This window comes from Pseudonaja textilis, chromosome Z (genome assembly GCF_049901715.1).
Source record: "Pseudonaja textilis isolate UNSWEBS1 chromosome Z, rPseTex1.2, whole genome shotgun sequence".
Classification (NCBI taxonomy): Eukaryota; Metazoa; Chordata; class Lepidosauria; order Squamata; family Elapidae; genus Pseudonaja; species Pseudonaja textilis.
The window spans coordinates 86,720,560-86,736,682 of NC_142008.1; the positions used below are offsets into that span (position 1 = coordinate 86,720,560).

Sequence of the window (16,123 nt, forward strand, 5' to 3'; positions counted from 1 at the left end):
CTCATTGTAACCTGTGTAGAAAAAATACTTGCAAATCCTTAAAGAGGGAAAGTAGCTTGATTTTTTCACAAATTTTTCACCATTCACAGCACTGGTTTACCCTTCCCTGGCTCTGACACCAGCTAGAGTACAGGAAAAACTCAAAGGAGGGATGCAAGATTGGAAGATTTGGAGACCTGGGCTATAAAATCAAGAAGAGTTGGACACAACTGAATGGATAACATAATTTTTTTTCATACAATCTGACAAATGTATTCGTGCTGGTAATTTCAATTTATGAAATAAATTATGGATTCATGTAGTTTTAGTGTTACCAGATCTCTGGCAAAAAGAGGGCATGTTCTCCTTTTATTCCTCGGTCTGGCAGGCATAGCCTTAAAATCAAATATTGCCCGGTTTGCTTTTTGAGTACTACATCTGTTCCTGAACAACTCCCCACCCCCAGCATTTCCTAATAAGTGCTTACTACAAGTTAACAAGCTTAAATCTATGACCTTAACTAGTTGGCTTATCCTGCTACCTGAAATTGAAAAAATCTCATTAATTACAGAGAAGGCAAACCTAACTATATTCCTGTGTCTGAAAAATCAATCTTTCCGATGTTGGTAAAGTAATGTAATATATAAATAGGCTTAAATACTTTTTTTGGTAGTTCCTCACTGTAATTTTTATTGTGGATGCCAAGAATGTTAAACAGTTAATGTGTCCTCTCCTCACCTACCCCCATTTGTCCTTCTTCCCCTTTTTAGCTATCTAGTAGCTATCTACCATATGTAGATGGTTCAGCGCTTGGTGCACCGCTCCGTTCAAAGGGCTCAATGGGTTGATCCTGAGGGGCCTCGCCCCAAACGCGGAGGTGGCGGGACATTTGAAAAGGAGAACAAAGCCACTCTGGTTTGCTCTCCTTTCCCAACGCTGCATTCAGGGTGAGGGCCCACAGGCTTACCCCATTGAGCCCCTTGCACCAGAGTGTGCAAGTCAATAAAGTGATCCTGCAGGGCCTTGCCTCCAATGCCGTGGCGGCGGCAGGATTTTTTCTCATCCCTGAATTGTGCTCTGTGAGGGGCCCATCTCCAGTGCCTCCCTGCTGTCTCTTAGCACACCCCTGCCAGCCCCCTTGCCTCTTAGCATCCCCCTAAAGCATCCCACTGCCCCCCAGGGGATGGTACCACCCACTTTGGGAACCACTGGTCTAGCAAAGACTACAAAATATGCTCTACTTAGTAAAATTAGTAGAGATATTACCGAAGAAAAAGCTACACAGGATTAGGTTTACAACTCTTAATGCCTTTTTGGTTATGTAGTTACAGTGGGCTCTAGCATTTAGATCATTTGAGATGAGTACTCCAAGGTCCTTGACAAAGTTTGGATCCTCAACAAGGTCTTGACTATTTAGCTTGTATTTTATTTTCTGATTTTTTTCTGCCAGTATGTAAGACAGAGCATTTATTTGTTGAGATTTGAAGTTGCCATTTGATTGACCATTCTGATACATAGTCAAGGTTTTTTTGAAGGGTAGCAGTATTGTCTGTGGTGTTGAATAGCTTTACATCATCAGTGAAGAGATCACAGTTGCTCTTAATATGATCACAGAGGTCATTTATGTTAGAGTATGAAGAGAGTTTGTCCTAGAACACTGCCTTGGGGGACACCACTGTTGACAGGTACAGAATTTGATAGGATGCTCCCAATTTTGACCATTTGTTGTCTGTTTGACAGGAATGCTTCTCTCCGGTTATGCAGGTGTCCAGAGATACCATAAGATTTTAGTTTTAGGAGTAGTTTGTCGTGTACCACTGAATCAAAGTCTTTACAGAAGTCTATGTAAATTGAGTCTATTGCTTTGCCCTGATCGAGTTGTGTAGTCCATATGTTTTTGCAGTGTAAGAGTTGCAGATTACAGGATAGTTTTTTTCTGAAACCAAATTGTTTATTAGAGAGTAGGTTGTTTGTCTCTAAGTGGATGATAATGGATTGGTTAATAATTGATTCCATGACTTTACAGGTAATGCAGCATAAAGAGATTGGTCTGTAATTTTCAACTAGGCTGAGGTCTCCCTTTTTGAAGATGGGGATGACCGTGGCTAGTGACCATAGGTTTGGCAAGGAGCTGGTCCTGAAAGATTTTGCTTAGAGGTCCAGCTATGGCAGTGGATAGCATTTTTAAGAAGCACATATTCCATCCGGTCCAAGAGAAAGAGATGGTTTTAGATTGCGTAGTGCTTTTTCAACATTGTCTTCTGTAAAATCGATATGTATTAGAAATGAAGCTGATAAAAATTCTGTTTCCTCCTTCTTTGGAAAACAGTACATTGCATACTTAAATCAATGGTTTCAAGGTCTGCTTTGTGGATAGAAAGTTAAGTGTGACCTTCTATTCCTTTTTGCACAGATGGAGGTATACATTTTAACTCCAAGGCCACCTCTCTCTCTTTTGCAGGTTTTAGACCTCATGACGTTTGCATATAAACATTCTTATACTGTTTTTCTCTCCTTTTCTTCTCCAGCAATATGCAACCTTGGCTTTCAGTTACTAAGAAAACCTTGCAAAAAATGTTGGCAGATTGCCTTTTCATTTCATAATTACCAATATGCTTTTAAATACCATATAGTAATGGTAAGTTGTTCACAGTTGTTCATAGTTGTTCACAGTTCAGTTACACTTTACAACAATCATTTGGACTTTTTGCAAATAGCCAATGAGATATGGATTGGAGGAAGAGCAGTATTTTTTAAAAAAACCGTTGTGCATGGAGAAAGTGGATCCAACTAGGTTTGGATCAGAGTACTGTCTGAATCATGCTTTTTGCATTTCCTTCTCAGTTGGGGAGTAACCACTGAAGAACAGTTAGGGAGGAACACTTTAGGTGTTCCCTGCCTGTTCTCTGTATTCTGACATCTGCATCAATGAAAGTGGTGGAGCACCCAACCTTATGGTTTGGATAGACTGGAGAACAGAAACAGTACCATGTGAAAGTACTGAGACAGAAGGCCTTTTCCAGATGTATCTAACCAGGGCACAAATATGCCTTGACAATGTCTTCTTCTTGTTGTTGTATTTGCATGCTGCTTGCCTTGATCCCCAGCCCATGACTGAGACAACCTTGCATCTAAACATAGAACAAATATAGATGGCAACCTTTTTCTGCTAAATTCTTATGATATTACCTCTGCCACAATTTTTACTCTCTGGTAGAACGAACTGGACATAGCTGCATAACACCTTGCAGTTCCTTCAACATGTGGAATAGTCCAAAGAACTACGCTTTACCTGGCATTCTTTGCTGAGTTTTGAAATTGAGGTTATTTCATTTCAGAACATAAGCAGATTCTAAAGTAGCCACTGAGCAGCTGTCCAGCAGATTTGAAAAACTGGCAAGTGGACTTATGTGTAATAAAACAGGAACGGGCACCTGTCCAAACTTACCCTTTTGCCTTCTGCTGAACAACTGTTTAGTGAACACATGGAGTTGGTGTGCTTTGACAGGTGTGTCATGTTGCTTTGACATCCATGCTAAAGCCAGAGATGTGGCTGAGCTGTCTGTCAAAACACCATCTTCCAAACCCATTCCTATATTATTGTCCTGACTGGTGCGTATTTTATTACTTGCTTTATTACTTGATCAGAAAAGGAGAGTGTACCAAAACTAGAGAGTTTAACCTACGCTAAACACTTTCCTTAACCAGTTTTTGAGTGTGTGCGTGTCTGTTTTAATCTCTGGGTGTCTGTGTATGTGCATCTTTGAGTCATTGTTGATTTCTGGAAACAAACTGGACAAGTCTCTGCAGCTTTCTTGGAAAGATCTTTTAAGACTTTTTTCTTCCTAGGGCTGAGAGAGCATGACTTGCCCAAAGTCTGGCCCAATTGATGTCACGTCTAAGGTGGAATTAAAATTTCCTGGTGCCTTAACCATTACACCAAATTGACTCTAAAAATAGAGTTAAATCAAGATTCTACAAGATAAAATGTTTCTTTGGGCTAGGGTTTGTGTGTGTGTGTGTGTGTGTGTGTGTGTGTGATTGACTGGAATAATAAGTGAATATTTGTAGCTTGGGTGGTAAAATTTGACTGGCCCTAGGTCACCAAGCTGGTCTTGTCCCTAAGATGGGCCTAGAACTTATGGTTTCCCAGCTTCTACTACACTGTTTCACCACTATGCCATTTTGGCTCTCTCATATGTCTCTAACACTCTGGCTCTCCAACATTCCAAAGACAGTACATCATCCTTATGTAGTAAGGCAGAACAGAGGCAATGGAGGCCAAATAGGGACTGGCAAATAAGCACAATAACTTTTACAACAGCACCATATACCGAAAGACAGGTGAAAGTCTTTCAATTCACCAATGGAGTAGGATAAAATGTTTTATGCTTTGCAAAACAACAGTTGCAGACAGTGACAATAAGTTTCAAATAAAGGTGAATCTTTATTATTTATTCTTAAGACATGGTAGTTGGATGTGTTTTACTATTTTTTTTCTTAGACACTAGGATTTGCAGAATTTTGTAGAAATTTAAAATATTGGCCCTTATTGTGCTGATGACCAGGATTCCAGGGTCAGGAGACAATCTAAATGAATATTTTCATTTTAGCAAATATTGGTAGGTAGATATGTATGTGGCTTAGCAGGAAACACAAAACAAGAAGGCCTAGCATTCAGCTGTTGCTATTTGCCCAAACCAAAGACCAAGAAGTGGTCCTTGCTCAGTCTTCAGCATGAAGCAGGTGCAGTGAAAGTACAAGATATTTCTACAACAATGCCCAGAAGTGGCATTTGAATTAGTCTTTGGGCACATTACAATACATAGACAAGTCTCTGGGAAGACAGCCTATATATATGTATATATATATATATATATATACACACACAATCCATGAGCGATAACATTCTGAGTTCTAGGTTCCCACAAGCCAAAGTGCTAGGAGATGGCCAAATCCAAAGAGAGCATGTTATAATGTAAGCTTCTTCTATAGTTGTGCTCTTTGTTGCAATGTTGCCTCACTCTTCTTCACTGATTTGCCATGAAGTCTTAGGAGCCTTGATCCTTGCTACTGTGTGAATGTTAAAAAGAAAAAGAAAAGATTCTGGTTGCCCATTGCACCAAGACTGCAGAGTTTGCATACATTCATCACATTGACTGCAAACAGAGACACAGTTACATTCACAGCAGTATGTGCACATACTGCAAAGGCAGCTACTGTCACCCTTAAGTTATATTACTCAAATGGGGTTAAAGTCACCATACTTTCTGGATTATGTAAAAACTTGATTTTTCTGAAATGAACAACCTGTGGTGTCATAAGAAAATTACCTTACCTGTTTCAAATTTCAGTTTGCCAACTGCCTGTCCTCACTGGAGCCAAAAGAAATTACACATCCCCAAATCATTTCTCTAGCTGTAATCTTAAGGATAAGGGAGGAAGAAAGGACTTGCAGCAAAAATAGGAAGGTAAGAAAGGTTGCAGTGTGCTCCATTTGGTTCTTACCTGCCCAGGAGACTTAGTATACTGTGGTGCTCAAATAAAAAGAAGGGGAATAGAAAAAGCAGTTTGGACAAATGGTTGAGAAAGCATGAAATGAAATACATTGCTTTTTTTGTCTGAAAATAACATTTTCACTATGACCAGCTATTAGCTATGAATGAATGAATGAATCCAACATTGTGCAACTGAACTTCTGCTTATTGAGTGAGAATTTCCGATCCAATTTCCATTTGCAGAGATGCCTGGCAGCTACTTTCAGATAGGAAAATGATTAACTGTGTCTATTTTGCTGACAGAAATGTACTACTAGATACAATTTATTTCTTATCAATTGAAGCTTGTATCATGTATTTAAGACAGGATTTGAACTACTGAATTTTAGGAATATATTCATCATCTTAAGTTATTTGTAAGAAGAATAAAGGTCATTTAATACATAAATATCAATGAAATGATATTCATATGGAATACCCTAGTAGTGTCTGTCCACTATGCAAGGAAAGGAAAAGGAAAGGAAAAGGAAAGGAAAAGGAAAGGAAAAGGAAAGGAAAAGGAAAGGAAAAGGAAAGGAAAAGGAAAGGAAAAAAAATAAGGGATGGCTATAATTCATTGTGACAAGGGCAAGATGCTCTGTAATGAAATCACATGACTGAACAATAAAGGACTAATCTGCCTATGACTGGAGAACTTGATAGGTAATACATTAGATAGCTCTCCACACAAAAGGGAACTCCTGTTGGAATCAAGCAAGTTGAAAATGTAAAAAATCATTGAAACTTCTTGATTTTCATGGGTTCCTTAGTCTAATTGTAAAGAATTATTGAATAAAAAGTTCATTTATTTTCCCTTATTTCTCCAATCTAATGTATCTAGTCTCCCAAATATAAAGTTGTCCCATCTCAAAAAAAATACAAATACTATCGGTACTTATAAATTTCTTTATACAGAAAATAACTTTAAAAGATCAACTTAAAAAGCAGTTCTTTGAATTTACTCCATTTCTTTCCTCTCCTTTGAAATTCCCCTAAAATATGTGTATTATCAAATTTTCCAGCATCTCATTGAGAGGGATTCATATGAATGAAGACTCTAAAGCAATATAGCAGAACACCAAAAAGTATGTGTTATCTTGCACCTGTGAATTCCTCATATCCAAATATTATTTCTAAAAAAGTTTTCACTCATATGAATAGCTACCAGTAATGTGAAATGGTACAGTTAAGATAATATAATGAACATTATAGTCAGGATGAGTAATTTTGATTTGATTCACTTCCTATTTTTCCACTGTTGTTTGCTGTGTCTTATTTCTGTAATAGAGTTATTTTTCCTGTTTCACTCAATGTGCTCTTTCTCCTAATACATTTAACATGAACACAATTGTTCAACTTACAAGCTGTTACAGGAAAAGCACAGATTTTGATGCATCACTGCATACCATTTTGTATTTCAAGTTGGGAGATGCAAATTTAAAGTGGGTAAATTCCATCCCAATCCTATTCCTTGACCAGTCTAGAATTTCATTTTTTATTGTTATCAAATGGAAAGCAACATATTATATACCTTGCATGCTAATATGCCATTACTTCTCCATTTTATTCTTTCCTTATTAAACACAGGGGAATAAACAAACAAATAAATATCATGTTAGGGATCCTGCCAAATGAGAAGCTTGCAGAGAATTTCCTTGTAGTATTGGATTGGAGCATTATCAGATGCTTAGATAAGACCCACATTTTCAGGCAAGATCAATGCTTGCAAATGGTAATTTGCACAAAACTTCACAATTTTCCTCAGGAAACATCTTGGACCAAGCATGATGATCATAATCAAATCTCCAAGAACTTATCTGGGATTATTATTATTATTATTATTATTATTATTATTATTATTATTATTATTATTATTATTATTATTATTATTATTATTATTATGTGAGCAGTTCTAAACCTATATGTATTCATGTTATATGTTGAGAAAATTTTAAGTCATTTCCCAATTTTCTGAGAACTGAAACTCACTTTATTATAACTTTTCACCTGCTCCTGAGAAATTGAAAGGATGAAATTTTCAAAGAATCCTCCCTCTTGTATTACTGTTTAAATTATCAATGTGGATATGCTTCTTCACTGGAAGAAGGCAAACAATTGACAGGACTCATTGAAGGTGGAAATTCTGCTTCAGTGGCACTGAGGGCCAAGGATACAGTCCAATGGTGGGATTCAAAGTTCTGTACTACCAGTTTTGTGGGCGTGGCTAGGTGGGTGCGGCCATGTGACTGGGTGGATGTGGCTTTTTTCCAGCAAATTCCCCCTCTCCATTTTGGGGGCCTCCTGGACCTCAGGGAAGCCTTCTGGGGGGCATTTTTGTTCCCAGAAGGCTTCCCTGAGGCTCAGGAAGGGGAAAAAACTGAGCATGGGGGGCCCTGCAGCACCCCGAAGCTCTGTTTTGGGGGCCCCTGGGCCTCAGAGAAGCCTCTTGGGGGGAGCGTTTTTGCTCCCAGAAGGCTTCCCTGGGGCTCAGGAAGGAAAAAAAATGGAGCCTGGAGGGGGCATGCAGCACTCCCCCACATGCTCTGTTTTGGGGCCTTCTGGGCCTCATGGAAGCCTCATGGGGGCATTTTTTTCTCCCAGGAAGCTTCCCTGGGGCCCAGGAAGGAAAAAAAATGGGGCTGTGCCCCCCCCTTTCTATTTTTTGCCTTCCTGGGCCTCAGGGAAGCCTCCTGGGTGAAGCAGTAAGAGGGGAATCCTGGCACAGTTGATCATAGGAACAGCTGATTGTCAGTGGGGGGAAAGCTTAAGAAGTGACAGAGCAGGGAAGAATGCAGCCAGAAACGTCGGGCATGCACACAATGTTGCGCATGCACAATAAGGACTGACTGGGTGGGGAGCGGAGGGTCCACCAGGACAGGGGCGTGGCCAGCCAGAAGTTACTACCAGTTCAGCAACCCATGCCAAATCCTTGCTATCGGTTGAATACCACCACTGATAATTACTTCAAATGTAACATTTTGAAAAGGCACAAAAAAGCAGCAAGGTGTAGTTCTAGAAGCTATTCCATGTAGAAGTGTACCCCGGGGGTGTGTGTGTCTCTGTGTGTGTTTGTGTGTGTGTGAACCCTAGCAGAATGCAAGCAGTAGTTGTTTTACAAAATGTTGAGGGTCAAAATAGATGTGACAGTTGAGCAGTTCTTTCTTGATTTGTAATTATTGTCATTGTTTAAAGCTGAAATTAAACAATCTGAATTTAATCCCAGTTTATTGTTTGCAGCTAAATGCATATGTAACTCTTCCCTATGTAGAATCTGCTTTCTGGGAACTTTCCTGCAACCTGTCCTTGGGGGGAAAAAAACTCTTTGATAAGGCCATTAGCAATTTTTCATGGTGATGGCAGAATAGCCTTCATTTAGGGAGAAGAGTTTAGACCTGAGATGAAATATCATCCGATCCTGTCCTCTGCTAGTGTAAGAGATCTATTATGAGCCAAAGGAGACTTCAAATTTTTGGTTTAAAATCTCTACATGAAAAAGACTTAGCACCTTCTGAGATGGACTGGTTTTAAGTTGAATAGCTGGTCCACGAATTGCACCATCCATTCAGTATGGTGGGCTTTCTCCTACAAAGGGGGAAAAGGCCACAAAATTCTTATAACCCATCTGGTTTTCCTTGTTTCTCAAAGGCTTTAAAATACCTGCCCGCAAAAACCTGCTGTGCTATTGAGTTATGGCCTCCTAGCCATTTTTCTTACTCTACTGAAACATTACTAGTATTACTTGGAATTATTAAGAGAATTTACTAAAAGAAATCTTATCACACACAACACTTAAAAAGAAGAATGACCAAGTAAATGTTGTGTGGGAGATAGAATTCTCCACCTCTTTTTTAAAATTTAGCCATTGCTATTAACATTTCTTCTTATGCCATTCTCTGAATTATTTCATGTTTTGTTTAGCATGGGGTTATTTCCCATATATACATCTAATTGCTCTGAAAGACTGAAAATGAATTTTAAAGCTGCTTCCTAGAATACAGACATTTTCTGGTATACCAGAGGGATAGAGAATAAGAATATTTTTTTGGGGGGGGAGTAGTCTTTAAAATTACAATTTTATGAAAGATTGGCTCCTGGTTGATTAGTCACTCCACTTCTAGGGATGGTATATTGTGTACCTAAACATAAAAAGTACATAGCTTATATAATGGCTTTTGCAAATCTCTACAAAGAAAAAAATAAATCCATGGATTTCAGTTTTTGGAACTCAGAAGCTGACATAATTCTTCTCCATTCGTGCTGATGAAAAAAAAAAGTTTAAAACAAAAGAAATAAAATGGGGGGTGAGATGGAATAGATCAACCAGAAATAAATCAAAACTGTCCATTCTCACTTTTGGAGAAGGGCTCTGATACACTTACGAAACTTGTGATATTAGCTCCACCCTCAATCCCCAACCAAGAAGCCACTTGTTGCATTTTGTTATGAGCTGTCACTATTCCTAACGTTGGTTGGCCCAACACTGGTTTGCAATAGTGCAAACAAAACAGCCATCACATTCAAAACAGAAAATATAACCTTTGGAAGTGGGGGTAGGGGGCAAAGGTAATAAATCTGGTCTATTTAGAGTACTATCTTAGCATACTATCATCATGTTTCTGTTATTTTCCCTTTAAACAAGAATGGCATGCTCTTGGTGCAGTCAGCATGAATAGAAAAGCTTATAGCTCAAACTTTTAGGGACAAAAATATGGAAGGGGCTTGGATTTAATTGATGAATACATGTCATTTCTTCACTCCCAGTAATTTTTTAAGCATTAGACATGAATGCACAATTCCCTGATTTGGAATCATAGCAAAATTTTAGCAGAACCCAAACATATCCCAAATATCCACTTTTGTTCGAACTACTTCATGGGAAGGAACAGGCTTGTATGTCTTCCAAATGGCATCTTCCAGAAGCCGAAGAGTGTTGTTATACCCCTGAGTTGCGTGTAGTATTTTGGTGATTCCAACATGGTACATTCCTTGGTGGGATTGGTAAAGTGAGGCACATATGAAGACCTGCACAGGTAGAAGAAATGCTGTGTTGGGGCTCTCTTTTTTCCCAGACAATGTTGGATGGAGAGGAAAAGGTGCATCTGGCAAGAGCCGGAGGTCCTTCATGAAGATCTTTTTCCATACAGTGAAGCAGAGCAATGTGGTGCCCCTTCAAAGGAGGGCTTCATCCCTGCCTTTGTCTATCCAGGAATCAATGGAAGACTTGGTAGATTAGGGGTTGGTTATTTGCTGGCCAGGAAAAGGAAAAGGAAGAAGGTGCTGTTACCTTCTTTTCCACCCTATGGTGAGAATACTGACCCAGAAGCACAAAGATCAAGCTATGATTTGGGGCTAAGCCCCTCCAGACCTGTAACACAGAAGCAAGGGGGTTGTTTAAGGTCAGAGTACTAAGAAGAATGAAAGATGGTGCATGGGGGAGGAATGGAGGAGAGGATGGAGCTATTGTGATGATTCCCTAGTATGGTTAAAAGAGCCAGATGAATATCCCTTTCCTTATTCCCTTGTGAGCTCACTCAATCCAGAAGCAAAACCTGGAATTGATCCTGTAGATCAGTGTTGTTGTTTTTAGCTCCGAAGACTTTAACATGTGTGGACTTCAACTCTGAGAGTTCCCCAATGAGTATGGTCAACTGATGAATTCTGGAAATTGAAGCCCATTCATCTTAAAGTTTCCAGGGAGAAAAGCACAGCTATAGATTATGAAAAACAGTGTTTTGGAAGTTGCATGTCATCGTTAGAAGCTTGGCTGTTGTCTTCCCCAAAATTGTGCCACTGCTTTATAATAATCCAACCCAACAAAAGCAGTCTTTTATTATGAATACAAATATTGTGAGTTATAGTTAACCTACTGTTTTCCCAATGTAGGAGCAAAATAGATACTGCATGTTTTATTTTATATTTTGAAAGAACATACCTGGTTCCTCTTCCTACCAGAGATATTAGGCCAGACATATAGCAGCCATTTCAGAACTTTTAAGTTTCTAGAAATTGTAAAGTTGCAAAATTAAACAAATGTAATAGACATCCAATAAACCTTAAGTTTTTATTTTTAATAAATGAGAACCAGGACCTGTTCTCACATCTTTTCAGTTGAATGCCGATTGCTGAACGACGGCAAGGATCCACATAGGCTGCATTTTGCTCTTGCCTGGATCTTAGGGGCTCTGTATCCATTGCACCATCAATTTTTAACATTTCGCTGGGATTTAGCCTTGCACCCTTAGCGGGGGGGAGGGAGATTAATCAGTATAATTCCTTACCAGATGGTGTGCCTGACTGGTTTTATCAGTGATTTAATTTTTTTTTAGCTTTTTCTCAATTTTACATTAAAATCTTCACTGATTAAGTGAAGCTTTGTCAGAAAAAATATATACCAAATTTGTACCAAGTTACTTGCTCTGTTTATACAGAATTATTAACAAAAACTACTGCATGTTGTAAGTAATATAGAAATAATCACTTTTTTTTTAACTCAAATTTGCTTCAAAAAGCCAAATATTTCTCAGGATATAAAAAATTCAGCTTATGGTCACTACATTTTTCATTATTATTATTTTAATCCACAGACATTACTAAACTGATGTTCCACCAGCCAGTTATGATAAGCCAATTTTATTTCCAAATGTATTGACTGATACATTTGGAAATAAAATTGGCTTATTTAAAAAAAAAACTTTATGAAACTAACATTTAAATATACTTGATACAAAATTATCCAAGTCTTGGTTCCAGACTTTTATTTATTTATTCCATATCTCCCAATATAACTAGTATAAATATCTTTAAAATTGAATCATTACTTTTTGGCAGAAGAATGAATTTTGAGTTACTAGTAGTATCAATTATAGAATGAACAATTGAAATATACTTTGGGAGAGGTTGTAGGATCACATAGTGAAAACTTGTTAACTTATGAAAAATTAAAGGAATAATTAGTTTTCAGTCCTTTCCAACACAAAAGTTAAAAAGGTTTATTTAAACTCTGAAAGCCTTAGGTTCTGTATTTCATAGGGCTGTGTCCTTTTAATATCATAATATGTATGTATGTATATATGTATGCATGTATGTATTGTATGTATGGAAAAATTCAAATATGTGCAGTATGACTATTTCTACTTTTAAAAGAAATATATTTATTTCCTAAAAAATCTACCTTTGATACATGAATACTTTTATTATGTTTAATACATGAATACTTTTATTATGTTGTGAAGACTTAGTCCATACTGAAAGGCACTTTATTTACTGTATGATACAATCCATGACTAACAAAACTAACTTGGTAGTATGTCAGTAATACAAAATTTTTAATTATATAAGTATCTAATGTTTAAAGCAAGTAAATATAGATGACAATCTCTTTTGCATCCCCAATACTCTGGCTCTTTTAAACTTCAAGGAAGAATAACACCGTGAAATGGGAACAAATGCCAAGCAAGCAAGCGATCAAATCACATTCAAGAAAGTAATGCATAATACACTGAGAGCAGCAGGAAAGCACAGGTGTATGCTGCATAGCATATACTGGGGCAGACTGTTTCCCACAAGTTTTGAATGAGGCCCTAGACTTTAGAAAGGGGAATATTCCTAAGGCAAGAAACAAGATTTGCATTTATTAATTAGAATGAGAAAGATATAATCACTCTACATGTAGACACATCAGAATGGTTCTAGTCAATCTTCTAGTGATGTTTCACTAGATTCAAGTGATGTTTTATCTTCTTAAGTAGGCCTTTATTGGCTCTGTTTCCACATGAAGAATATAAACATTTTGGTCCCCACCGCATAAAGATCCCATTGGGTGAACTGCAGCCAATGAATGTACATAAACCAGAACAAGTAGCCGAAATTGTTAGTGCCGTTAAATGGGCCTTTTCTGTTCTACAGAAATCAGACTAAAACTATGCAAAAGAATCGTTATTGTTATTATTTTAGTAATCATAGAATATTACACTGTTTAATTCTTTCACTACTGGCCACTTTTCCATTCAAAACTGCAAATGAGCAGCATGTGTTTCACTGGCGGCGGGGAACCCCTAATTTCTAAATACCACCACATAAACATATATTTTGGAACTTTAAAAAACACCAGAAATGTAAATAAACATTTGTGAGTCTATGTATGCACTCTCGGAAGGTTCAATAGCATCAATTTCAACTTAGAAGTAGATTCATTCAAATATATCAGATTCCTGGGGGTATTAATTATACCTCAGGACTGCAACAACTGTCTTAGGGTTCCCCTACGTGGCAAATTCCTAATGTCGTTGATCTATAGATTCCACAGCTGGCTGGGAAATCTAAGAATTAATATTAAACACTCCTGAAGTCTTCAGGTTCTAGAAGGCTGTTTTATAATATAGCTTGATGCTTTATTATTCAGCACTGTATCCACTCTCTTCTATAATAGAATGAGTGTTTTCCCAATTAAAACGTGCCCTATCTTTGGCAATTTAAGTGTCTATTATATTGTATACATGGAGAGGTGGAGAGGTCCTTGCAGAGATATGTGGAAATCTTTTGCATCTCAAAATCAACATAATTCACTGCAAACTGTTTCTATTTGAGAAAAAAAATTCCACCATGAAAATGATATAGTAAAATCCTGTATTCATTTTCCCATAACATGAAATAAAAGATGGTTACTTGGGCCTTAATCTGGAGAAAGATTAATCCCCATCCCTATCATCCAGCAAGCAGTACCGGGGGTTCATCAGATGCCTGGACAGAACACTTGTGGCCATTTACTTATTCACTTAAACATCCCCTCATGATAGCAACTGAGGAAACGGAAAACAAGGCTGATACGGATGGATGCATGGAGAGAACTGATGGCACAGACGAAATTCTCTCTCTGCTGAGACAGGCCTCCATGAGAGCTCTGGCCCTTTCTGCCCCAATGATCACTGCAAGCAACAAGTGCAGGGAGAAGGCGATGAAGAGGATGGGATGGAGGTGGTAGGTGATGGAGAGATGTGCTCGGGGAAGCTGCTACATGCCCTGCTGAGCTGGGTCGTACCTTCCTCTGCGAATGTTCCTTTGCAAGCCGAAGAGAGAAAAGGAAAGAGAGAGGGGGAGTAGGGGTTAGCGGATAACTTCAGCTGTACATCTTGGCCTGACCGCCTCCAGTCTTCGTGCCACATGCTATGGTTGGTAATGCAAACTAGCCTAACATGCAATTTCTTCTTACCATCCAGGACAACTTTTGTGCAGAGGTCCAATTACCATCATTCTTGGAGAACTCCATTAGATCGTGTGGCTCCTGTCAGAACTTAAAGGGAGGCTGGATATATCGCAAAGAAGAGCACCTTCATTTCACTCTCCCCTGCAGCACATTCTCCAAGGCAAGTGGGCCTCACCTTCTTAGTCTGTGTCAGCCTGCATTTCTTCTGGAAACACTACATGTCAGTGTTGCTTGCTTGTATTAAAGAAAGTTTACTTGTAATTGCACACCAAGAATACCACACGTAGATCTAGAGGGAATGTAGAAGAAGCTGCCAGGGAAAAGGGATTTTCTGCAGGGCAGATGTCCTCCATTTTCCTTACCCTTCCATTAAGTTCCCTCTGCTACTTTTTTCGTTCCTTATATCACCTTTCCCAACAGATGGTAAAAATAAATCAATGACGAAAGAACTCAAATTTTGCAACCAAAACAACATTCCAAATGCCTGGAGCTCATGTGATTCGGGAAGCAAGAAAAGTTGTTTGTGATTCCAGAACTGTTAGACCTCAGAAACCAAAGTGATTATTCTGCCTACAGTTTGAAGGTGCTTTCCTCATCTTCCGTCCTCAAACGTCTCCTTCCTTCCAGCCTCCCAAACAGTGGTGCTGCAAAATTTATATCCTTACCCCCACCCCCAGTGCAATAGTGCAAACAGACAAATCCATACAACATATCATATCAGCAATAAACCCTGCAGGACAGCAAGAGATCTTGGGTGGGGGGTCCAAGTGGGATACAATTAACTTTACAGAATGTACCTCAAGCTTTTGTTATGAGCAGAGTACCCAAAGCAGCTTCTCCCACTTTTTATGCATTGATAGATAGATAGATGATAGATAGATAGATAGATAGATAGATAGATAGATAGATAGATAGATAGATGATAGATAGATAGACAGAGAGATAAATAGATGTAGATGTAGATATAGATATATAGATATATTAGATAACTCTCTATTGGATTGGATGATTCTCATATTATCTCCTACCAATAAGCTGAGAATAGTGGAAGAGTAGTTTAAGACTGCATTTTACAAAGCTGCTTTGGGGGATGGAATATATATTTAAGGAGTGTTGTTCCCCACTCCACCTCCATGCCAATGTCCCCATCACTATCGTATCTGATTCATGCAACCCCAGGTCAGGTGCTCCTTCTTTCATGCAATTGTCAATCCATGCAAAACATAACAGGAAGCCTGGTGTGGATCAGAGAGGAACAATAGCCACCCCCCGTCGGTCTGCAAGTCCCTCGATTTCTGTCTTAGCCCTGCTTTTCCTTCCCAATCTGAATTTCTCCTGCCAAATAGTTCTTCCCCTCACTAAGCCAACAGTCTTAACCAAACTGCATGAACTATAAACCAAAAGG

At 38.5% G+C, this 16,123-nt stretch overlaps 1 protein-coding gene across 14 annotated transcripts in view; it reads right to left on the reverse strand.

Moving 5' to 3' along the window:
- Positions 1–4,402: 4,402 nt before the first annotated feature.
- Positions 4,403–16,123, reverse strand: part of ADAM11 (ADAM metallopeptidase domain 11) — a 99,688-nt gene continuing 87,967 nt past the window's right edge. For 2 of the 14 annotated variants that reach the window (XM_087916809.1, XM_087916800.1), the window contains 2 exons: positions 14,554–14,571; positions 10,398–10,881 (listed from right to left, as the gene is read on the reverse strand). In XM_087916809.1, coding sequence (XP_087772935.1) covers positions 10,853–10,881; positions 14,554–14,571 — 47 coding nt within the window. In that variant the 3' untranslated portion in view covers positions 10,398–10,852. Of the gene's footprint in view, positions 5,053–10,397; positions 10,882–12,432; positions 15,127–16,123 lie in introns of those variants that run through there. The other 12 variants (XM_087916808.1, XM_087916803.1, XM_087916807.1 and 9 more) reach the window with 10 other exon arrangements.